This window comes from Hydra vulgaris, chromosome 13 (assembly GCF_038396675.1).
Source record: "Hydra vulgaris chromosome 13, alternate assembly HydraT2T_AEP".
In the NCBI taxonomy this organism is placed as follows: Eukaryota; Metazoa; Cnidaria; class Hydrozoa; order Anthoathecata; family Hydridae; genus Hydra; species Hydra vulgaris.
This window is the reverse complement of record NC_088932.1, coordinates 43,200,301-43,227,981: the sequence shown is the minus strand read 5'-3', so window position 1 is coordinate 43,227,981 and position 27,681 is coordinate 43,200,301. Positions and strand designations below refer to the sequence as shown.

The 27,681-nt window shown below is 28.5% G+C and overlaps 1 protein-coding gene across 1 annotated transcript in view; it reads left to right on the top strand.

The window, feature by feature from the left end:
• The first annotated feature begins 4,772 nt into the window (after positions 1–4,772).
• Positions 4,773–27,681, top strand: part of LOC124815535 (uncharacterized) — a 38,712-nt gene continuing 15,803 nt past the window's right edge. Inside the window, exons 1-2 of the mRNA XM_065816195.1 lie at positions 4,773–4,811; positions 26,569–26,740. Of these exons, the coding sequence (XP_065672267.1) occupies positions 4,789–4,811; positions 26,569–26,740 (195 nt within the window). The 5' untranslated portion in view covers positions 4,773–4,788. The remainder of the gene's footprint in view (positions 4,812–26,568; positions 26,741–27,681) is intronic.

Sequence of the window (27,681 nt, the reverse complement as noted above, 5' to 3'; positions counted from 1 at the left end):
CGCTGTAAAACAAAAACAATTATTGCATAAAATCTCAAGAAAATTTTGACAAAAATCACAACTTTTTCAGTTATCGAAGACGTTTAAATAACTTCACTGCTAATACTAAGCAAACACTAATTACTAAAATATTGTACTTTATAATTCAAAGATTACAATTATAAGTGGATTTATACAATAATAAAGTTTTTTAAAAGTTCTGCCGTAATTTTTGTGTCATTTGGTTACGTTAATTTAATTGATTTTTATATTTAAAAAAATATCCCAAACTATAAGAAAATTACTCCCCAAATATCACATTCAAAAAAAAAATCTATGACGTACCTTACAGTATAGGGTTTCAAAATACGCGTTCTAGTTGTTGTGTATGAGATTTTTTTTTGCATAACTTGAGATTAATTTTAATTAACTTTTTTTGCATATGAACACATGGTGAAGCTTATCTTGCCGTACCTAGTGCCTCAATTATGCGGCATGTTTTTTCTTCATGTGATCAATAAGATGGAGTGAAAACAACTTTTTTCAGAAATGCAACTACTCTCACTTATTTTCATATTAGTGATAAGAAAACTAAAAAAATTAGACCAAGGCGAGCAAAAATAGGCAAAAACAACCCCGTGCAGCGTTTTTTGACTAATATTACATTTAATCAGTAGCTCAAACTTTAATTTTTTTTTTAATGTTTTTCAGAAGAAGTTTTCAAGTGAAAACATATTAGATATGCTTCTTCGCGGGGTAAATTATAAATGGCAATGACGTCAGATATGTTTGAATAAACTAAAATAATCTTTTTTTTATTACAAAAGTTTTAAAATATTTCTAAACACATTTAGATAAATTTTTTTCGATACAAATATTGCATATTAATTTTACGATAAAATCCGTTCTTACTCAGAGTTTCCATTAGAAACGATTTTTTTTTAATTTTAGTAAGTAATAATAATATTTATAATTTAATATCTTTTAATCATAACAATAATAATATTAATAATAACAACACTAATAACAACAATAATAATAATAAGAAAAACAATTATAACATAACTATGATAACAATAATAATAACAATATAATATAATAACAACAATAATAATAATAATGATTTAGCTATACTTTATAATATTCTTAGTAATAATCAGTGCCGTGCCTAGTGGAATGGAGGTCCCCCTCTCTCTTTCATATGACCTGTCATCAGACCCCTAAATTCCTGAAAAAACTTTATATTAAATGTTACAAAAAAAAAAAGAAACTACTTTTATTTGTAAAAAGGCACATGAACTTACTAGCACCCCTCCTCCATCTTTCTTGGTGTTGAGCTTGAGTAGGCCTTACCACGGCACTTCTAATAATATTAATCAATTATGGTTTGTGTTAAAATTCCGATTACAGCATGGATATGCCTAATATGAAAAATTTTCAATTTAAAAAGCTAGCGTTTTGTTTTAAATTCATACTTAATTTATTTTAGGTTAGCTTTTTTAGTTATTTAGTTTAACTTTGGTTTGAATTTAGCCTATAATACAATTATATGGATAAAAGCGTTTTTAAATGGTGTAATTATAAAATTGTATCACTAATTTTATCAAAATATTCGTTATAATGTTTTCTAAATAACGAAATTGTTATGGCTATGTATGCTTCTTTGTTTAATATTTTGCTATGCTATACTTTAATTTTATATATAGTTTAATTTTTTCCTATGCTATACTTTTTTATATCTATATATGCTATACTTTAATATATATCTATATATACTATGCTTTTATATATCTATAGTTTAATTTTTTGGATATTCAAAGCCAAGATCTGATTTGAAACTGTCTACAGGAATTGATATCATGCGGTCTGCTGACTATTCAAAGCACGCAAAGCTTAAATTTAGCTGATGAAGTAACACTAAGTTCTGTTATTTGCATTTGCAGCCGTAGCGCAGTGGTTAGGCAGCCAAAGTGTAATAGTTAGCGCGTTTGCCTCAGAAGCATAAGGTCCGTGGTTCAATGCCACCTCGGGACAATTTTTATATTATGGTAAGGAAGGAGATGTGAACTTTCTTTCAAATGCTGTTTTCAAATGCCCGTGGTGCTCTGTTATAAGACCGTAAAAACTTCTTGGGGCACCTAAAATTTAAACTTGAAATGAAAAAAAATGCTACACCTAGTACTTTAACACAAACTGCTATTGGTGAAAATAACCTAGCGTTATCATCAATACTTTCAAAACAGATGGAATCGTCTCTATATTCTCTTTCATTTGTCTGTGACTGCTATAGGTTCTCATATAGATCTGCTGCAGCTATGGCATCGGTTGTACTGGAGAATAATGAAATTAATTCACATGATGGCAAAACGCAAGTTATTGGCTAAAGCTAGATAAAGCGTGAAGAGCTTAAAATGCTTGATGAAAACCATGAATAACCTATAACTATATAATAAATATGTAAAAGAGTTGAACTTTGATTGTAAAAGAGACGAGATATCAAATCATTTCAACAATAAAAGAGCCATAGTGATGGAAGTGCATAAATCCTTGATTTTTAGGAATCTGAAAAGAGGCTATTTAGGACTTTTCCTCTTCCTCCAAGAGGAACAGCTGAAGACTTAAAATCTTAAGCTCTACAGTATTCTAGAGAACACTATATCATTTTCAGTGACTGAATCAGGATTTTTCGGTGTTTGAGATCTAACTTCCAGACATCGAGCAAACTCAAAACATTTGAATGTTTATACTTATTTCAAATAATGAAGCTATGCAAAAAATTGCAATAATTGGAGGCTGGGAGCAAAAAAACATGACTAATCAGACATTAATTCTGCTTTATTATTAAACAATCTGTGGCTGTTCCCATAAAAGAAAAACGATTAAAATACAAGTTGAAAAAGTTTTCTAATTTTTGCACAGTAGTTCAAGCATACTTAAAGGGTTTTTTTTGCACTAATTTTTCTTTCGTAATTTTATATTACAATTTATAGTTGAAATTAAGTTTTTTTTACTTTCACTGTTTTGAATTTTCTGTTATTTTCAATGTTTTAGCTTTAAAACCGTCAGATTAGTCTCCACGTTTTTGTTTTAAAATTTGAGTTGAATTTCAGTATTAAATCTAAATGTTAATTTGACTTATATCTATACATTTCTATAAGTTGAGCTTCAACTTATACTATATATTTGTCGAACAAACATTTTGATTTAAAACTTAATTATAAAATCTTCTTTGATCTTAAGTTAATTGTAGTTTGATATGGGGAAGAAATGTTTAATGTTTTGGAGCCATTTTATCGATTTTTAATTACTATTGAATTGTATCATATATTAAAGCGTCCAACGAAAAGTCACAATCTGGACTGTTTTACGATACGAGATCAAATTCTGCCACCGCTCACGCAGCCTTTGAGAAGTACTTCGTTACGCAAAAGTGTTGGTCAATAACAGACGCTTCTTTGGATTAGTCTTAATGACTATTTGTGGCTGTTCCCATGCGAAGCCAACAATATCTTCGAATATGAGAGCAATAAATAGAAAAATATAGTATTTAAAGATAAATAAAATATTAAAAAAAGTTTTTAAGCCTACAATTTGTAGCATTTGTAGCAAAAATGTACTATATCATTTTCACAACTGCTAGTTTTGTATATTGATATTTCAAAAATTAACTTTTTAAAAATTTAACAATCTTTTCGGTTTTTTAGGCAGTAATTGTGGATAAAATATAAATAATATTAACAGTTTAACAAAAAACTAGAGTTGTGTATAACAAAATGAGAAGCTCTTCAAAAATTTTGTTTTAAAAATACAAAGCTTCAAAATATAATCAAAACATGTTATTGCCAATAGAGAAAAAGTGAATTTTAACCTAAAATTTTAGAATTTTGCATTTTTTGAACCAATCAAAGAGTTTCATTCTAGAGTTTGAGATTTACTTTTTTGAATTTTCTTGAACTTTCAAGATTTTTTTTTCTCAACCAAAGAGGCTTCGAGCTTGATGTAGTCAATGTTAAAACCCTAAATTTAAATTAATTTGGCATGAAAAATGAGCTAAATTGCTTTAGAACAAATTAAAATAATCTATTAGTTTAGCACCTTTTGCTTATTTTTATGACAGACGTTTAAATCTGCTGAATGCTTGTTTTTATTCTATACTTTAAAATCAAACTTAAATATTTTACAATGTAAATATTTTCACAGGTGAAATTAGAGGACGTTTATTTATACGCTTTAACTCCCGAAACTATATTAAGAATTAAGTAAAAAAACAAAAATAGCAATTAATTACTTATAATTGAATTATTTTGTAGTTTTTACTTCAAAAAAAGTTTTTAAAGTAAAAACTAATAAAAAGTTTATTCCATTTTTTGTATAGGGCATATTTTTACATAACATAAATTGTAGTACCAAAAATGGCTTATTTTCAATTAGAAGAATTAAAAATTATTTCTTTTTTTTTTTTAATGATGTTTAGTTGTTGAGCAACATTATTTTGTTATTCAAAGCATTTGCACAAATAAAATGATGACTAATCTGAATTATTGCTTTTAAAATTGAGTTTATAATTATTTTTTATGGTTGAAACAAAGAAGTCAATTTAAATATTAAAAAAAAATTAAGCCACTTGTTTTGATGATAACATGTGTCACACCTTGAAAATCAGTTTTGGTAACACCTACTATATCGTGTTTGGTAGCAAATGCCTAAATTCTAAAATGATAGAAAAATGCTTAAATAATGGTTATAAAAATCAAAAAATAGTAAAATGTGCTTTTTTTTACTTTTTCAGAGACATGTGGTTTAATAACCATGCTTTCTTCCAGCGTTCAGAAGTGAGTAAAATTAATTGGTTTTTATTTAATACTTCGTGTCTCTTTTCCTATTTCATTTAACATTAATTTATTTTATTAACTAACTTTGTTGTTGTTGCTGCTGTTGTTTTTTATTGACTTAATATTGACTTTTTATTGACCTTCAAAAATAAATTTAATGCTGAGTAAAAGTATATTGAATATACGCAAGTAGGAAACAAAGGATGCAGAAAGTCACAATCATTGTATAACAAGTGTTCAATATGTTAGGTAACAAAACATGTTTTTAATTATATTGCTTAGAACAGTATTGTTATATAAGCAATAAAAAAATTAAAAACAGTTTTATGTCTAAAGATGTTGGTATAAAAAATGAGAATATATAAAGCATATATAAAATTCTGAAATTATGTTTTAAAATTCCTCAGAATTTTAAAACATAATTTCATTTGTTGTTTCAAGTATATAAATCTGCCAAAACGAACGTTTTGTTTAAATTCTCAATAAAGTAATCAAATTAAAAACGAAAAAATGAACGTTTTATTTAAATTCTTAATAAAATCATTAAAAAAAAACGGCAAATGAAACTTTCTACCTAAAAACTAGATAAATTAGTTAAAAAAAAAACCAAAAAAGAATGTTTCATTTGAATTCTAAATAAAATAATTACAGTAAAAAAATCAAAATAAACGTTTTATTCCAGCTCTGAACAGGTTTAAAAAAACAAACAATAAAAATAAAAAGGGAAAAAGAAATGTTTTATTTATTAATTATTTTATTATTAATTATTTATAAATAAGATGATAAAAAAAAAGTTAGCAAAACTTTCGTTCGTTTCCAAATTTTTAAGCGACCGTCGACGTTTGAAAGAAAAGTCGGTGAATTCGACGTCTGTTTTTCTGTAAATTTTATGGGGACGACTGAAAAAGTGTGAATTTCATAAGAGCGATCTGCATAGGTATAGTGTTGCCAAGTGTCCGGCTTTTACGAAGAAGAAAGTAATAAGAAAATAATTTTTAAAAGATTGACACTTTATTTTCCTCTGTAAAAGCTGTGGCAACCCTACATAAGTGCGAAATGCCGATTCGCACTTATGTTAATATTTGCAATTTTATTCGGCGCGCTTATACCAATTCGCACTTATTCCAGTTTTTACAACTGCATCGCACTTATGCTAGTTAACATTTATGACAGTTCGCACTTATACCAATGTTTGTAAATTCTTTTGGCGCACTTATGCCATTTTGCACATATGTCAGTTGGCACTTATGCCAGTTTTTTAAACGCTTCGCGCTTATGCCAGTTCGCACCTATGAATTTTGCACTTATTCAGCTTCCCAATTTTATACTAAACATTCGTACTTTTGTCGATTTGTTGAACCCTGTTTCAGAATACGCGATTTCGCCAATTTTGAGTTTGTCAAACAACTTCACGTAATATATTTTTTCGAGTAAGCGAAAATAAAAATTTAAAAAATCAGGGTTAACAATGCTTTAAAATACAACAAACGGTCATACATTACTTGATTTTTACCTCCTGAAAATATTGACTAATTCTTTGTTCATTCAAGCCCAATTAGATTCAGTTATATTCAAACTGGCGATAGAGCTGGCCAGGTCAGTAAATTTACTTTATTTTCTTTCATCCATGCTTTTACTCTACGATCTGTGTGGGCAGAAGCCAAATTTTGTTGAAATTGCCACCATTTATTTCGATCAACGCAGCATGTCCTCTGATGGAACCATGCAGTTTTCTAGCGTTTTTATATATGTATGTTGATTGAAATATGAGAATATTTTTGCGTTGAGTAATTTTTTTTAAATCTTCCTGATCCTGAATGGCCTTCGATGCCACCTGCTTTTTTAAAATATCTTTAGAGCAGATCTAACGCAATTCTTTGAAATTTTAAATTCTCTTCCTTTTTCTCTATTATTGAACATTGAGCCATCTTTGATACCTATTATTTATCACTTTTTTGCTTACTGCTTTTTGACCCATTTCTATGAATTTACTTTAAGGTCTTATCAAATTATTAAAAAAGGCTTAACTGCTCACCATAAGAAATTTTATCCAACACTTTAGTGTTGCATAAAATTTCTTATGGTGAGCAGTTGATAAAATAATTATGAATAAAACTTTGTATTTTGAATTACAATCAAATTCGTAGCGTCAACTTCATTTTCATCTAACCATTCAGCAGTTTCCGAACTCTTCTGCAAGGCAATGACGGCCAAAAATTCTGTCTGACGCTTGGCAGCGATGGACAAAACGCATCATAGCGCAAAATTAGAAATCCTTTGGCAGTACGAGGAAGTATACTTTCGATTTTTGATGCGATAAGCATAAAGACGGATGATGGAAATAATTCTTTTGCTCCTTCTGAGACATCTACTGCTTTGAGCCCGTCTCTCGTTTGGTTGACAGGGACAGGTGGCGGAAGAAATCTTGCTCTAATTAGAGTAAAGTAAGAGTTTCTAATAGTCCGACAACAAGAACGATTTTCACATTTCATAATTTGAGTAAAATATTGACTTGTATGAAGATGATTGGCAATCGAGCGTTTATCTTGTAATAAAAAGTTCCTTGACTCTGATTTGTCTGGATCAATATACTCTGCAATGGTTGGATAACCGTCAATTTCTAGATCAGACCAAATATCAGCCAAAGCCTGTCCAGCAAAACCAAAATTCTGTTTTTCTACATTTTCATCTATTGTCTTGCCTGATTTAAAAAGATATGTTGGTTATTAATATAATAGGTTAAAAACGATATTATTATTTTTACAAATTAACTTTTGTCAATGTAATTACCTTGAGAATCAAGATGAGTTCCGTAATGTTCATGCGGAAGAATCACCCCAGATAATTTTTTACTTAGAGGTGCCATTCGTCGCTCAGCTCTGTTGAACGCACTGCGGCCTCGAGCGTTCGTCATGATGAAAAGAGCGTCAAGGTTATTCTTTAAGAAATGGTGAATCCCGATTTCAATTACTTTCTGGTAACTGAGATTTTTGTTGGGTCCTCCATCGACGCTAAGCATAAAAATAGGCTTAACCATATTAGTTTGAGGATCTCTGGTAATAGAGTCGAATTCTTTGATATCCAAGAGCCGCTGAAAGTCTAATCCAGGAGCGAAGGCGGTCGAGGATGCGTGTTTGCCTGATGGAAAAGCAATGTAGGTAGGTCCAGAATAAGTAACAGCATCTTTTTTTTCGAGACCATCTTTTTTTAATCGTAATTCCAGTGTATACAGATGGTATAAGCTTGTGTTTAGCAGCCACGACCGAGTCGTGGTCCGGGAGATTTACCCGGTACTCCAAATGCATTAGCAACGGCCCCTATTTTTTGGCTGCTGTGGTTCCAATCGGCGATCTAGCCTTGTCGTCTTGGCTAATGAAACACACTTCATCTGGCCCTAAAATTGAACAAACTTCTTCCACATATTTTATAGTTAAACTGCAAAAGAGCCCGTCAACATTTTTTAAATGAAATTCATTCTGAGGACTGATCAATATAACAGGGACTGTTTTGACGTGCCTTTTGCCTTCTAATGTTCCGTAAGTTCTCGGAAGAAGACGAGTACAGAGGGCGCTCTTGCTGATTGAAATTCTATTTTGTTCATCTCGGATGTCAATTCGTCGAGAGTTTTAATGCTCTAAATAATAAAGAAATATATTTGGATATAAATAACTTTTTTTAAAGAAAACGGGATTTATTACGTAAATTATATTCAAATCAAATCGTGAAGTTGGTTGTTAACATTTTAAGTTGTTAACATTTTTAGTTTTTCTTTGACTTCTGGATGCCCCAAGCAGATTTCCTTCATTCTAGCTTTTTTCAGTTCTCTAGTTTTCTTCTGTTGAGCTTGATCATACTTTTTTTTGGCCAGTTTTTTACATAGATGAGCTAGTTTCTTCTTTTTCTTTTTCAACTCATCCTCTTCAGCTTCAGCGATGAATCCACTTTTTAGTCTTCAGTTCAATAACTTCACAATATAAAGCTGCAGTCTCAGAATTGAGTCGATTTTGAGCCACCGTTTTTGCATTTTTTTGACTTTTCGTGGTCAACAAACTCAAAAGTAATGCACTTTATTGATCATCAATAACAGATCGCTCATTGGTGGGCTCAACATACTGTGAGAAATTGTCAAATTCAAGTGGAGTATACGTGGGGGCAGACTGCTTTGGAGTATTGATAACTTCTTGCTCTTGAACTTCATTGCCTTTTCATTAAATAAATTGATTAAATACATTACTCTTGATTCAAGATACTTATGCACCAGTTTCTCTTCTTTTAATGAATTCCAAATACTATGGACTTCTTTCTGGATATTAGCCTTTTTTTTATCGGGATGAGCATTTCCATACGAGACCATCAATATGTTAAGTAATGCGGTTTTATCCTTATTATAATATTGATTTATTAGTATTGTTTACATCACAATCAGAATAATGATTTTGCTCATCGTTAGCGCAAGCTTTTTAAAAGCGTTTCTTCAACCCGCTAGGGAGAAATTAGCGTTTCGAAATTTTAATAGACTTTATGCGCTTGCATTGCATCACGTTTTACAATCAACTAGAGAGCAATTTGAGTTTCGAATTTGAAATAACGACAATTTAATTTCAAAAAATGACAAATTTATGAGTTTACTTTTATGAGTTTACTTTGAACCACGTTTCATAATCCGCTAGGGAGCGAATAACGATTGAGAATTTTATATACAAAGAGTTAATTTTTCTAACATAATTTGATTCCCAGTCAAATGGTAATATATTAATAAAACGGTTGTAATTTTTATTTTACGTTAGTAGTTGTTATTTATTTAATTTCTCTGGGAAAGTTATTATAATATTATAATATAAATAATTTAATAAAATATAATATAAAATTCCCCGCATTTAATATTAATTTCCCCACCAACAAAATATTATTTTATACCATTTTAGTAGATGTAAATACCGTTAAAATCTGCTCATTAAAACTAAAAAAATAATATAAATAGACATAATTTTAGCCTCAACACCCCCCATTGTCAATTAGTGTCAAACTTTCCTGCACTCTCTCCCCCCCCCCCCCCATATTTACTGACATCATTTATGGATGACCCCTTACGAAAAAGGTATGAGTAAAAAACGGGAAAGGTGAATTGTGGGGTTGAATAAAATACGCTAATTATAAGTGAAGCAATAGCTTCTTAATGCGGCCTTTTTTTTATTAAATCTCATTAAATCTCCAACTATAAATTTTTTGCATTGAAAAAATTTTTTTAATGAAATTTTTCTGAATTTAAATGAATGACTTTTACTTTTCTTAAATGATTCTAATAAACGAATGAAATATGCTTGTTACTCACTTGTCAAATGCGATTTTTATAAATTAATTAAGCCCTCTGAATCTACACTAACATCTAGTATCAGCATATGTCACATAGCATCAGCTCCAAAGTCACCTCAAAAGTCACCCTGTCTGCAAACAACCTTCAATCTTGTAGTAACCCCGACTATTCAAAAGCAAATTTAAAAAGAGGTTGAAAAACAACCGCAATCAACCCAATCACTTGGAACAGCTTTGCAACAAATGTTTTGTATTCAACATGTTGACACACAAAAAAGAAAAAATTTAGATGTGCTAAGATATGAAGGGCAGTGTCTCAACAAACCTGAAATACTTGAAAGTTTGAAAGATGCTGAGATCAAAAAAGCAGTAAAAGCAAGCTAAAAAATAACATAAGCTTAGCTTTGATAGAGAACAGCAACAACCAAGGAACAAGTCCAACGAAAATATCAGCAGCAAACCAATTTAAGTGTAAAAAGTGCCGAAAAGTTTTAGGCAAAGCCTCAGCAAGTCAAATATGATATGGTACCAGATGAAAATTGAAATTGCAAGGTTTGGCTATATCCAACATGCATATTAAAGCGATACGTAAAAGGCGCTGAGTTTTATTGCATCAAAAAGTGCCGCACAACTGAAAACTCAGCTCAACCTCTAGTACTAGAGATTGAGTACTATAGTACCTCTTAACGACTCAAAAATAAAAAAGTTTATTTTATTTGGTTGTTTTTTTAATTGTTATTATGGATTTTTTTTTTTTTAATAAAGTGTTGTTTTAATTACACATGTATTTGCGTATTACATTCTCCCCGAATGTCAGTGTAGAATGGAATAAATTTTTTTTTAATCAAATGAAGCTTCATAAAAAACTTAAAAAAAAAATTATTTGATTTTTATATATTTAAATACAGCTCAATATTCTCTACAACTTAAAAAAAAAATAAAAAATAAAAACCTTTTTCCATAAAAAATAAATAATTAAAATCCTTAACTATTCCATTTGACCCCATTTTACTATAATCCTAATCTTGGGTTTAATCAGAGACGTGTTTAGGTAGGGGCCAAGGGGGTTTTGGCGCCAAGTTTCGATAGGGCGCCAGCCGTCAGAATGGAAAATTGTAAAATAGTTATTTCATATCATTATCGCGAAAAATTTTGTTGTATTATCATGTCCAAATCATAGGTCGACTCATAGACTTACTAATTATCCAAGTTCTTTATCAAAAATATCTCTCAAAAGGCGACAAAAGTCCTCTTGCAAATCATACATAATTTTGCGCAAATTATTCATGCGAAAACGTTGATCTAGTAAAAAGCGTAACGTTGGTCATTTTGACCCTTTTTTAGCACAGCATCTTGAGAAGTTTGGCAATAAAGTAAAACGTTCAACATCGTACCTATCTTTTAATATGTATATATAAGTAGTTCATAGGTAGATAATGGCAGACAATGTTGTACAACAAATGGTAAAAGAAGAGAAATAAACTTTAAAATTAGATACTCATTATACTATTATTGATAAAATTTGATTAACACGTATTTTGCTATTATTAATAAACTAAATTTTGAACTAGGAAGAAGAAAATTGTGCTTCATTGAAGCCAATAAAAAGTTGAACTTTTTTTCAAATAATACTACATTTTTTTTTTCAAATAACAAAAAGCAAAAATACTTCAAAATATATATAAAAAATGAGATGTTACTTCAAATATAATAAATGTTTATCAATTAAATGTCTATCAAATTCTTATATTTATGTTCAAAATTAATAAAAATATATCTCCTAAAATATTTTACCCATTATTCAAAATAAATCAGAGTAGATATCTAACCAGATTTTCAAATAACAGTTATATTCAACCCAAAAGTTATTTTGCGGCGACTGAATTTTCAATTTCTACTAGAGGGCCAAAATTATGGAATAAAATATTAACCAATGAACTTAAAACAATTTCAACGCTTAATGAGTTTAAAAACAAATTGAAGCGAAAACTACTGATGAACGACGTAGCACTCAGCTTTTTCTGAAGTTTTAATGATTGCTACTGTTTAATTTATCCAACAACTATAGGTTTGTCATTATGGGCTTGACGATCTTAGAAAAGTATTGTGCCATTTGTTATTGCTTAAATTCTTCTTTTTTTAAAATAAAATAAATATATATATATAAAAAATTATGGTCTATAAAAATTATTTACATATTTCAAGGTATATGTTGGTGTAAAAGGAAAGCTTCGGGATTACGCGTATTTGCTTGCATGCTTTTTAGTAATATAGTTTCTTTGTACTAATATTTTTTTTTTTTCTTTTTTTTTTAATTTTTCTTATTTAATACAAAAACAAAAAGTTAAAGTAGGACTTTAAGACCGATGATTTTAATTTATTTAGTCTTTAGAACAACGTTTTATATTATATAGTGTTACGTTTTTTAATTTTTGTTGTCTTATATTTACGGTATAGACTAAGGGGCTTGGTGATAAGACTAATTATGTCTTCTTCTTGCCCCTGCTATTTGTATTTATATCATGGCTTACGAAGAAGAAGACATAAGAGAAAAAATTATGCACAATATTTGGAAAATTCCAGTAGTAGCTATAAATCGAGTAATTCAACGTTTTTCTCAAACAAAATTGATCAAATGAAAATCTTAGGTTGAACAAAGAAGGGTTTTAAAGGTATAAAACTAGTTAGAAAACCGGTTAACAGTTTTATGATTAACCCAAGCCTTTCACTTAGGAAACGCGCAAAAATTTATGGACTTTCTCATAGTTTTGTTGTAAAAGTTCGAAATAAATATGGTTTACATTCTTTCTAAGCACAAAAAATGCCCAACCAATCTGAAACTTAACAAAAAAGTGCAACAACTCGTTGCTGAAAATTTTATGACAACTTATTTTTAAATATTTCTGTATTATTGAAGACAATAAAACTTATATCAAGTACGATAATCAGCATATTCCTGGTGCTTTCTATTGCCAAATATAGTGGAAAAGCAGATAAGAAATTTAAATACACAAAATAAGACAATTTCGCTAAAGAGCCTTGATTTGGCAAGCTATTTGCAGTTGTGGCAAAAAATCAGCACCTTATATTTCTTAGTCCACATTTTCTGGTCAAATATATGTTAAAAAGTGTTTACAAAAACGACGTTTATTTCTCATGAAATCACTTAATAACAGACCTGTATTTTGGTCTGATTTAGTTTTAAGTCATTATTGTAAATTAGATATGGAAAGTATAAAAAAGTGAAGTTTGTGCCTAAAACAGAAAAACCTCTAAACTGCCCAGAATTGAGAGTTATTGAAAAGAACTAGGCTATTATTTAAAAAAATGGAAAAAACAAAAAAACTTTGCAGAAACATTAAAGATATTAAAATATTATTTAAAAAGTATCAAATAGTTTTGATTCTTATTCTGTGCGCAAGCTTATTGGTACCACCATTTTTTTTATGCTCGATCTTATTATATTATTGTATTAAATTTATTGCGTGGTTTGAAATAAAAATTGAAGAGTTCTTTTATTAGTTGTTTTTCTACTTTCACATTTATTTCGTGTACACGCTTTATCCTTAATGCTATATCTACTATTAACAGGTATAGCATTAAGCATATATCTTATAGCCCAACGTACAATTGTTCAGCCGAGAGATCATTTTCAGCATTAAACAAGGTTAAATTTTATTTGAGGTTGGGAATGACTGGTGATATAATAGGTTAGCAATTCTATTTATTGATTCTACACTTACATAATGTCAACTTTAATGACATTATAAATAAATTATAAATACATTTGCAAAACAAACTCACGTAAAAAATTATAATTTTTTTTTTTAATTTTAGTGAGTTAAACTTTATATATATGTTTGTATTGAAAATGTTTTCGTTTTTGATAATCGCCCCATATCAAAGTTTACAGTTATTGGTAAAAGAGGGCGCCTAAAGGATTAGTGCCCCAGGGCGCCAAAATTATAAATGCGTCTCAGGGTTTATTAACTTGCATAATACTAGTATGGTTAATTTTATTTAAAATACTATTCGCTTTTTTTTATTTAAAATTTTATTATTATCTTTAATAGTAAAGGCTTCAAACTTACTATTTGTGGCAAAAGCGGTTCTTAACGACTCATTGTCTTTAAAAATAAAAAAGTTAAGCACATTTTATGTTAGGTATACCGAATTTTGCGTTTTGCGGAATCTAAAAATCTGTATTACGTTGTTAAGAGTTTGCGTTTAGCCAGTATGGTAGAATGGTCTTTTTTGTCTCATTTTACAGACTTAGAGTTAATTTAAAAGCAGAATATTTAAATCTTTTTATTGAGTATTTTTTTATTATATTAATGAACGCTATAGTATATTTTATTAATATCAATAACTATGTTGAGTTTTGTGTGCTTAGTAAATGGTGAAGACATGATCTTTCTTTTTTCTATCCTATTTTTTACCTTAGGGTTATACATTTTCTATGCACCTGTCAAATCTCAAGTTTTTATTTTGACTAGCTCATTCCTTATTTTGTCCCTCACTTTTGGTACCTAAATTTAGTTTTTCCGGCATCATTAGAAGGGAGAGGAGGGCGTAAGAGAAATTTGAAGACGAATAGTAAGTATTAATAAAAAATTAAGCCTAAAGTTATATTAATACTTACTACTCGTTTAATTATGAAGTAAAATATTATTTTTGTATTTTATATTAGATTTACTCATTTTAAAAAAGATAAAAATATTTATATCAATTAGTTATTTTTGATAATAGACTTTAATAATAGGTGTTAAACCATCACACGACCATCCACCCTTAACTAAAAAATACACCTCTCATATTTGGTAATGGTCTGGTAGCAAATAATAACAATTTATTTATATAAAAATTACAAATTTAATTAAGATAAACTCGTTTTATTGTAAAAAAAGAATTTTTTAACGGTATAAATGGTGGTTTGGTTTCCCCTCTAGCCTCCGATTACTGATTATGTAGGTTAAAACTATTATAAACTTTTAGCCCACTCTTGCACCTTTTGTTTAATACTAATTTATTGGCGTTTTAATAAGAACTGACAAAGTTATAATAATTTATGTAAAGAAAAACTTAATTTTGACCACAGTTTGTTCAACAAATCCATAAATCAAAAATTTGTTACTTAAAACCCTATAACTTTTGTTAAAGTTGTTTGATTTCATAATTTTCACCATTAAAATACTGTACTAAAGTTCTTTCCAATGATTAATAACAATCTAGATTCTAAATTAATTAATTTAAAATTTTATGTAACATACCTAAATTGAAAAAATTAAATTTCATGTAACCAGAGCCGGCTCGTAGCGTGTGCGAAGTGTGTGAAACACACAGGCGCAGCATTAAAAACGTGAAAAATAAAATTCTGCTTAGAAACAAAATATATAGGCCTTTCAAGATCTACAACTAAAAATGCAAAAGGTAATAAGTCCATTTATGTAAAAACTGAGTTATGCCCCTTATCCAGTCCCAATCAGTTTTTTTTCAATGTTTTCTGCTAAGCAATCAGACGAAAGTTTACATTTTATGCTTACTTCTGGACAAGATGGCCGACATTGGTCCCCACCTTAAATTTCTTTTGTCAGTTGTGAATGACATATCTGCACCTTATTTTCCAGATTTAAAAAAACATTTTCTTGAATGTTTTTATAAAAAAAATACGAATCTCCTTTGATTATTATTTATATAATTATATTTACACATTTTTGTTTTGGTTATTTTTTTATATATGATAATGGATCCAATATAAAAGGTAAAAAAGTTGGTGTAAAGAAGGTTATAACTATAACTGATATAAATTCACAAGCCTTTTATATTCCTTGTGTCTGTCACTCCTTGAATTTGGTTGTTGCGGTTGCAGTCCTAGGATATTTAGAAATTAAGAAATTTTTTTCACAAAATTCAAGCTATGTATAATTTTTTCTCTGCGACTACAAAGCGATGGTAAATTTTTGAATCAAAATGTTGCAAATTAACTGTAAAGTTATTAAGTACTATCAGATGAGAAAGTTATGTGAATGCTGTTCGTGCTCTAAAATTGGGATTAAAAGAAATTTATTGTACATTGAAAGAAGTTGTTAATATTGAAAAAGATTCTATTACTAGATTAATTGCTGAATCACCTGCATTAAAATAAGAAAGTTTTGAATTCATATGTTGGGTTATGGTTTGGCACGATGTATTAACTGAAATTAATTGTACTAACAAACTATTACAATCTTAATCTGTAGACGTGAAGACTGCTGCAAATGCATTGAAGAAAACTATCGATTTTTTTGTTACTAAACACACTGAAGATTCTTACAAAATATATATTTCAAAAGCCAAAATTCTAGCTAATGATGCAAATTTGACTTACGAATTAAGTTACATTTCACGTGAAGAGCAAGAAAAAGAAAAAGATTTTTTGATGGTGAAAAAGATACAACCAAACCAAAAATTCAAAAAGCAGTATTTTGATGTTCTCTTTAAAATAGCTGACGAATCGATAAATGAACGATTTGAAAGCTTTTCAAGTACAATAGAACCGTTCGAGTTTTTGTATGATATCAAAGATATTATTAAAGTAGGAGAAAAAGACATAATTAATAAATGCAGATTACTGGAAAAAGTATTGACTCATGGTGAATTAAAAGATGTGTATTCAGAAAATTTGTTTCTGGAACTTAATTTGTTATCACGGAAGTTAGATGAGAAAAAGTCACCGGAATCTGTGCTTCAATGGATTTATTATAGTCAACTTGAAGAACTGTTTTCTAATGTTTGTATTTCCCTACGAATATTATTAACACTACCGGTTACAGTGAGTACAGGGATACGTAGTTTTTCCAAACTAAAATTAATAAAAAACTATTTACGATCAACAATGGACCAGGAACATTTAAATGGTTTATCAATAATTTCCATCAAAAGCAAAGTTGCTGAATATGTGGATATTGATACTTTAAAATTAAATTTCGCAAAATCTAAAGTTAGAAGTATTCCGTTATCTAACTAAAAATATGTTTAAAATCAATAAAATTGTTAATTGAAAGTTATTTTATTTGTAGTATGTATTGTTTTATAATTTAAAAAAAAAAAAGTCATTTTTTGCGAGCAAGCTAACGCTTGCGAGCTCACTTGGAATTTAAATCTAAAAGGCGCCTTATTTATTCTCGCATACATAAAATATGTTTCACGAGCTGGTCTAACAGTCTAAAATAACTCCTGTCAATAAATAATCCCGGAGTATTTATTTCCTAGGAAATAAATACTACCCCAGGATATAAGTTCTCCCTTAAAGTTGAATTTGAAATATATATAAATATAACATTGAACTTGAGGTGGCGCATCGCATTTCTCTGATGCGTACTGATTAAATTATTATTGGCATAACAACATTGGTTAAAAAACAAATGGTTTTTACAGTATTTTTACATTGAAAAGCGGATGCATCTTTCGTTATTTTACTTCCTTTAAAGTTTTCAAAAATATTATAAAAATACCGTGGCACCTCCAAATTTTATCAAGACGATATTTTTTCTTTCCACTTGTACCGCTTTTTTTGGTAATCGGCTTTAATCGGCATTTTATTGGGTTTCCGTTGTTAATTTTTTTTTTCCCTTTTAAACACTTATATCTTGTAGAATTTTGAATCCCTATGATTCCTTGGGATTATTATGAGAAAATCCCTTATTAAAAAATTCTTCCTAATTTTTCTTTTCTAAAAAAATGCAAATACTGGAACCCAGAACAATTTTTGGCCTGCGGTTTTGGAACAAAAAATAATTAATAGATAAAAGTAATTATTTACAGTTTATAAAGTTATACAGTTGTAACTATTGTGTTTGAATACAATATTTATACACAAAAAAAATTCCTATGAGGAAAAGGTGAAAAATGCTGAGACTTTAAACACAATAGCAAGTGTCCCCGCATTTTCAATACATCAAAGTTTCTTTCCATAGATGATTTACTTGCTAATAATTTGGCTGCAAAGGCAACAACAAACAATCCAGAACTAAAATCATCTGTTCGTTTTTGTACAGGCAGAAAAGTTATAAGTAAGTCTTCATTACTATTAACATTGGGTTTATATAAAGACTGAACACATTTCAAAGAAACAGGATTCTGTGAATTTTAAAGACTCATCACAAATATTGACTCTTCCATTAGAGCAAAATGTAAGAAACCAATGGCATGAACTATTAAGCATAAGTTGAATATGTTTATTAGTGACTGGCTGATATGGATTATTTGAACATTTTTGAGCATTTAGTACAGATTGGAATTCTGCATTTGGTCCTAGCTGTTTACAAATAAGCATTTGGGCAGCATCCATGGTATTGTCATTTAGCCACGAATTATGAGACAACAAAATCTGTTTATCTTCATTCTTAAGATGATAAAGATTTGGAAAATTTAACCATAGTTTTTCAGGTTTTAAAGCCTTTTTTGAGTCAACTGAATTGATTACTTGATGTGATTTCCAAAATGGTTGTTCAACTGTAAACCATGAATGTTTTTCTGCACAAATGATAATCCATGCAGATTTCCATTTTTTATAATTGACAAAATTGTTCAAGCAAGCTGCAACTCCACTAAACGGTCCGAATATTTTAAATAACTTTTGAATACTTACTTTTATTCTATTGTTCCGTTGCATCAAACTTGAGAGTTCGTGACCTTAAAATTTTAGGAAAATACGTAGAAGAAGAAACTTTTTTCTTTGTTGCAAAATTTTTTTAAATCTCATACAGGTATGATACAACAATTGATATGTTTCTGTAACAATAATGGATGTTTTCATTGCACTAATCAATATCATTTCAACAACTTCGTCGGGTAACATGCACCATAAACTTGTAACTTTCTCTTCAGTTTCAACACAAGAACTCAACATATCATTATATAATGACTTTTTATTTTTATCAATGTATGGCTTAAGCAAAGTAACGTTGTATTTTTTCTTTAGAGTAGTATTTTTTTGGTCAACCAAAGTGCACAAATTGTTTTTAGAAATTGAATGTACTGTTTTTGGACCAAGCCATTTAAATGAAAATTTTCCTCCTTTTTTATCTACCCTTTTTGATTTTTTAAAAGAACTTTATAAATAATTCGAATCAAATAAGGTGCTTGATGGCGTTTATTATAATCTTTCTGCTGTTTATTTTGAGCAGTTTGAATGATTTTGAATGCGATATGGTAAACTTTTTCTCGTAAAGAAATAATAGAAGTAAGAACTGCATTAAAAGTTTCTCAATCAAAGCATTCAATGTCATGCTTTTTAATATTAACCAATCCGTATTTAACATCTACAGGTAAAGTAGGTTCTCGATTATATAATAGAAAAGATGGTGAATATTTTGTTGAAGTGTGCTTGCTAACACGATGTGCAAATAATATTCCTTCAATAATGTAGGGCCATTCCACAGCTTTTTTATCAAGAACTTTAACTAATGCTTCTTTTATAGTTCTATTGTGGCGCTCACATAAGCCATTAGATTGGTGATGGTAAGCAGATGGTTACCCATTGCTCTGTTCCTGTCATTGCATGCAATGTTTTTCTGACTTCATTTACAAACTCTCTTCCTTGATCATTAATTTGCATTTTAATGCACCCATGTCGACAGGTTACTTCATCGAAAAGAGTGCAATTGAATCAGCAGTTTTGTTTTTAAGAGGTTTAGCTTCTGACCATTTTGTAAGATAGTCTATACAGACAACCAAATGTTTAAATCCATCAACCTCTGGCAAGTTACAAATATAAATTCCAACTTGTTCCATTGCTTTACTTACAATTGGAATGGAATGCAGCTCTGTTAAAGAACTTACTATTCTACCATGTTTTTGAAATTGATCACATTTTTGAATAAACTTTTCTACGTCGATTTTAATATTATGCCAATAAAACCTGCTAAAGATTTTGTGATGAGTTGCATCTCTTCCACGGTGCGAGGACATTGCTTTTGCTTTGGAATTTTCACTAAGACCAAAATGAATGTCAGTTATTATCTTTTGTTGTTGATCTTTACAAGCAATGACTAACTTTTTGCTACGGTTTAATAAGTGTCCAGATGAAATGCTAAAATTCTTGCAAGCTTTTCGAAAACTACATTTCTTTCCTTTATCAGCCTTAATTTCTAGAGGAGAAACTTTTTCTTTAATGTATCTTTCATTTGTTACAAAATCAACATGCCGCGTCATTTATTATTCTAAAAGTGTGGAAAATTTACTTTCAATATTGAAGGAATAATTTTAAAAAAAAGCAATGCATCGCGATGTCATGAACTGCTTTTTCAGCCTTGATATACTAAGTTCACTTGGTTTTTAATAAGTTTAAGAGCTTAACAGTAACTTAATACTGCTCAGTTTATTACAAAACAGAATTTACAAATGTAAAATCAATTGTCATTAAAAGATTGCTCTTTGAATTTAATTCAAACGGTAATAAGTACTCTCATTGGGAGTACTTATTTACTAAAGGGAGTATTTATTTACTAGCCTAAAATGACTGGGGGAGTACTTTTTGACTAGGAAATAAGTACGCCGGGAGTATTAATTTACAGGGAGTTATTTTAAGCTGCTACACCGGAGACGCGAAATGAAATAACTCCCCGAAAAATTAACTAAAACATTTTAACTCCCTGGTTAATCTATTTCGAAATAAATTAACCCCGGGAGTTTAACTATTTTTAAATATGGCGAAATGGATTGACCGGAGGTTTAAATATTTCTAACCCCCATCGTAATAAATTAACCCCTTTTCATAGGCGTTTTGAATTATTTAGCTTATAATAAGTTCTACAAAACTGCGAATGTAGTTTATTTTAATGTGTGTTGTGTTGAATAAAATTATTTTGTAACTGTTCATTATTGACAAGTTTGTATATTGTTGTAAAAATAAAAAGGAGATCAAAAAATAACAATATTGCATGAACTTCAGTGGACCTTTCTCTTTTCCTAATAATAATGTTTGAGATTATAGAGTTTATATAGCTAAATATATAATAGAGTTTATATAGCTTATATATATAATATATATATATAATTATATATATATATATATATATATATATATATATATATATATATATATATATATATATATATATATATATATATATATATATATATATATATATATATATATATATATAAATTCTTATCTAATTTTCTTCAACAACTTTAATTCGATGAGTGTTTTTTACTAATTTTTACTGCTCTGTTCTTTAAGAACATCAAGCATTCTAATTGTACAATACGCTAGGGCAAATTCCACGCTCAAGTGAGTTATTTTGATAAAATAAATAAATAAATTCAAACAAAAACCAAGTAATCATTTGGTTGCCATATGTTTATAAAATTTTAAATTTTGTTTTTTTTTGTTTTAAATTTCAAATAAAAGTTGGGCCTCATACTTTTTATATAAATAGTAGCTAAACTACATTTTGATAAAAGCATAAAATTATCCCCGTAAGATATATAATTGAGCATTATTATTATTGTTGTTATATTAATATTTCTTCTAATTGTTTTAGTCAATAAAATGTTAAAAAGCGATAATTCAGTTTTTGTTATTTATCCTTTGAGTCCACAACAATTTTATTAACTTGTTAGTCATTGTGTAACAAAAAACAAATGGACAAAGCTTGTGACATAACACTAGAGATTATGTTTTACAAAGCTAGAACTTACGAATCTCCTCAAAAGTATTCTGAAGATTATCTATCCTTGGTTTACCAAAAACCTACTTTTACAGCACCTGTTTCTAATGACAATACAGAAATTGTGCATCCTAGATATAAATGTCCAGCTTGTTGTGTTCTATTAAAGAGAATGAGCCATTAGAAACCCATGCATCTAATACAGCTATTGCAGGACTTCTTAATCAAAATGGCAGACCAGTTGGTTTTTTTTGCAATTGTTATATCGATCTGAGGTAAAATATCTCCCTATTGAAAAAGAGGCATGTACTGTTATAGAATCTGTATGCATTAAAGCCATCTACTAACTTGGAAGTGTTTCAAGCTTTTAACTGATCAACAATCAGTATTGTTTATGTTTAATAAGAATAATGCGAGTAAAGTCAAGAATGATAATTAACATATACTAACGCCGTCTTGAGCTTTTTTGTTACAACTTTGACATGTTTACCGAAAAGGAATACAATATTGCATTTGATACTTTTAGCTGTATGTACTCTACAGCAATGAGCTTGTTTACTCTATTGTCTTAACACAATTCGTTATGCCACCCTGGTGTTACCAGAATGATTGCTTCTCGCAAACTACCATTTTCAGTAAATATTTTAAAATCTTTTATTAGCAACTTTGGAATCTACTGCACTGTTACAAGAACCAGATAAGACTGCACACCAGTTTCAAACTTAAGTCATACCTACAGTTAACTTGGAAACAGCGAATCTAAGCTCATCGGAATAATCTACTGTACACTTGATTCAAGAACCAGATGAGGCTGCACACCAGTTGCAAAAATCAGATGAGACTGTGTCATTCGAACTTCCTACAATATCTAGTGAGTCTCATCTTGCCATGAAGTTGTCGGGGAGAATGTAATGAAATTGAACATTAATTAATAAAAATTAGTTAATAAAAAAATAAAAGTAATAATTAATTAATAAAAAGTTAAAAATTATTCATTCACTTATTTTCATTTATCCTTTGAGTCCACAACAAGCTAAAACAACCTTGTGAGTAATTTTATGAAGGTTTATGTCAGTTTATGTAGGTTAAATATTTGGCTTGAAATATTCAACTAAAAACAACAGGTTTAAGGCAATGCTTATTTGCATCCCATAAGAAACACAGCATATACTCAACTATAAATCCTAAATTTATAATAATTGAACAGAACTTCGATATACAGGAAAACAAATGAATGATTTTGACATGATTTATATATAATCATCTGATCAATATATAAACATCATATTTGTTAAAACAAACAATATAAATCTAAAAATGTGACTTTACAAAAATCAAAATGCCTCGTAAATAACTGTGGAGTTGCGTACTAACATAATTTATATATATATATATATATATATATATATATATATATATATATATATATATATATATATATATATATATATATATATATATATATATATATATATATATATATATATATACACACATATAATATTATATTGCAGTTTCACTTAGAAATATCATATCGCTGATAAAGCTGTTTCTCTATTGTATATGATCATAAGCATTTTCTTCCTTAACTGTAGCTTTTTTATGCCGCCTGTAGCACACCATCTCCAAGTTTTCAGCTTGTACTTTTAACTTTTTCTCCTGAAACTCGAAGTTCTGGACGCTACTGCATGATCAACTGCGACTTTAAACCACCTAAATCTTCCCTGATGCACCCGCCAGGTACACTCACTATTCCTAATCTCTTTATAAGATCACCACTACTTTTTTTGTTTTCTTAGTTGCACCGCACATCTATCTGATTGTTTCCTTTTCAATTCTTTCCAAATAGAGAACATCATTTGATGGACATCACCTTTATCGCATTTGTTTCACTGCTACGTATCACTATACTCTGGTCTCACATAGTGTATATTTTTTCTTTATTCTTTAATAACACACTTCTTGCTGTTGGAAGTAGAGATTATTCAGATAATACTTTCACGTTAACTTTAACTTAGATAATAACTCAGATTTAATTAAGACTTTCTCGTTGTAATTTTATGTTGTAGAAGTGATTATATATATATATATATATATATATATATATATATATATATATATATATATATATATATATATATATATATATATATATATATATTATACATATATATATATATATATATATATATATATATATATATATATATATATATATATATATATATATATATATATATATATATATATATATTAGTAGTAGAAAATCACTTAACATTAAGTGATTTTCTACTACTAATATAATTGCTCTGTTCTTTTAAGAACATTGAGCACTCTATTGTGTAGAATACTTTTTAAAGTTGTTTAAATATATATATATATATATATATATATATATATATATATATATATATATATATATATATATATATATATATATACATATATATATATATATATACATATATATATTCGCCGACAGGGGTTAGTTTATTTCAAGGGGAGTTAATCTATTTCGAAATAGATTAACTCCCTGGATATTTTTTTACACTGCGGGAGTTAATTTATTATGGGGATTAATTTATTTCATGACACCGGCTCTGCATGTGACATACCTAAATGAAATGATGAAATGATTTTTACATAAGTTATGTAACAACCACTTCATTTTATTGAGGAAACTAATTAAATTTTATTGCTTTTTAAAAATCATGAAAAACGCAAATAAGTACTAGAATGTTTTTTATTTTTTTAATTAAAGTATAAACATTCAAAATAATTTTATTTTTTTACTGTTATGTTAACAGTAAAAAAAAACAGTAAAAATATTGACTAACAAACAGGAAGAACATGCAAGGTGAGCTGTTATATCGACTAATAAATAGGTAGAACACCTTAGCTAGTGCTGCTTCACTATTTTACAATTATGTTGAATATTGCTGACTATGTACTCAGATCTAAAATTTCATAGTACATCACTAGTACGGGGTCTTGGTGTGAAGTGGAGTGCAGGTGCTCTTTTTGTTTAAAAGTTTTATTTTTACACCCTACATTCAATTATTTCTATATTTATTCCAGAATGTAATTGTTTGGATCTAACATAATTTTTATCGTAATGTTATTATTGTCATTCGGTTTTGTTTTTTTATACAAATATTCATTGTAATAGTAATGATGCTTGTCTATCAAAATTCCTAGCAATACAGACTCACTTTGCATCCAGGTCTTGTAATTATTTTTTTATTACACAGGCGCACCAACAAAATCTTTTTAAAATGTACATTTTTTAAATAACCAATACTATGTTATATTGTGTAAATAAATTTTTCATATTAGTGAATGTGTTTATCCGCTGCTTAAAAAGCGGTGGACAAACGCAATTTTTTTTTAAATATTGTTATTTAAATAACAATAATTAATCATTAAAAATTTTAATGATAAAAACTTTGAATTTCTTTTTAAGAACGGAAAAAAAAATTTTTATAATGAGTTTTTAGACCTTGTCTAGAAAAGAAAGAAAATCATTAAAAAACGAGCCCTATTATGACAACAGTATTATATACAGGAGCGAATAGGTTATTTTTAGAGGTAGAGAATGGAATCAGTAACAGATTGTGGCTTGCAGTGCGAATATATATTAATTGAAATGCAAATCGCACTTATGTCTATGTTTGCAACTGCTTTGCACTTATGCCAGTTTGCACTTATGCAAGTTAACATTTATGCCAGTTTGCACTTATGAAGTTCACTCTTATTCAGTTATCCCGTATTCATGTCAATCTTAGTAGAAACCCAGCGGCAATATATTTACACCATATGAGACCCATCTGGCACCCAGATCAATTTTAAGCCTTAACCCAATCCCAGTTATCTCAGGTTAACTAAAAACAAATAATTGTGAAAGATATATTAAAACAGTTAGGTGGTGGGGATGGTTTTTTATGTTTAAAACTTTGATTTACTTTGGGCATGATTAAAGTTTAAAGAAAAATCGACTCTTATAGGTAGAGAATGGCCTCCCAAGTAATGAGCTATGCAGTTGTCTCCATCTCGTTTGTTAACCCAACGTCATTATGTAGGACTTCTTATGTGGCCTTACCAATGAACATCAAAAGTATTAACAGGGGACACCATCTATGCACAAGATGGTGCTGTTAATATTCTGATTTTTTTAGCTGTTGATATTTTCTGAGAACTACCACAGAGTTCGGAAATCTTACTACCAGCCAGCCTCCAAAACATTAAACTGAATTTTAGAGCTTTATCCTTATTAGAAGATAACATAAAGATTTTCATAGTCACTATCAAGGAGGCACAAGCAAAAATCTATGAGTAGAGTAAAGCAAACCATTTGAGGCAGCATGGCATGGGGCAGGTTGTTCTGAGTTACAATTGACCTGGAGTAATTAAAAAAACATAAATAAGATTATTTTGGAAATGCATAAGGAAAAACATTACTAACAAAATACAAGAGATTAAGGTAGTCGTAGGCTTTAGAGTTAAGGTTGCTAGTTGGGTACTGAGCCAACACTGCATGAGAGATTTAAATAGAACACAATCATACATAAAGTAGTTTACGGGTATATATATATATATATATATATATATATATATATATATATATATATATATATATATTTATATAAATTATTATATATATATATACATATATATAATTGATGTTTTTGTTAAAGAATTTTTTTTATTATTATTTACTTAAGTTTAGTTTTATTTTAAAATATATAATATGTTTTAAAGCATCAGTTTTTTAACAATTATTTTTTAATTAGTGAAGAAGTACATATTCACATAAACTTAACAACAAACTGTATATGTTATCTCCAGAATGTCACTCTTTATCTACAACCAGATAAACTTTTGATATTTAAAAGATTTTCATGGGATAATTCAAGCTTAAATGAGTCATTTGTGGAAATAGATGGAAAGTTCATTTTTGTTAATGTAAGTAATTAATAAAAAAATTAAACTTAAAGTTTACTTTTAGTTTCTTTTTTTGAATGTAGTAGGGTTCAAACTATTTACACAAAAAGTGTCTCTTAATAGCACTTCAAACTTCATACCAGAGTAAAGATAGTAATAATTGAAAATGATATTTTAAATATTATATGGATTAAAAGTTTGTTTTTTTTAACCCAAATTTGTAACTGCTCTGCGTTATATTTTTGTTATTTTATATTCAATTCTTTGATAATTTTTTAGCCTTGTTTCATAAATTTATCCAACATTAATTTTCAAAAATGAATTTAAAGTTGATTTTTTTGTGGTTTGGATGATAAAGCTTATTTATTATTGAAACCCAATATTTACGGTGTTGCTTTTGCGTGCCAGTGATAAAAACAATAACTAGTAAACATGGAACAAGGTCATAAACTGTTAACATAGTGAAAGGATACTTATTAAAAAATCAGCTGAAATGTTTTTGGAACAATAAAATAATCTCTACTTATTTATTATTTTTTTTTTGTCCTTTCAAAAAAGAAAAGCGAAAGAAATTATTTTGAAGAATAAAAAAGGTTATTATGAAAATAAAGTAAAATAAGAAAAATATTGAAAGGTATAAACAAACTAAAAGATTGAAGACAAAATAAAATAAGAAAATGAGCAAAAAGAATAAAAGAACAAATTGTTAGGGGTTACCTCTTTGAAAATGACCTGAAAAATCGCTTGGAGGGGTGATTCTATAGGTAATAGGGATTACTATAAAGAAAAAATTAAATTTTTTTAATTACTTATCACAAACTAATATCCCTTAAATTCAAAATTATGCTTTTAATAAAGAATATTTGTATATACATTCCAATACTAGTTTATTAATATACAAAATAGATATCAAATTTCTTTTGATTTTTTAGTAGGATAAAAATCAAAAGATATTGATATTA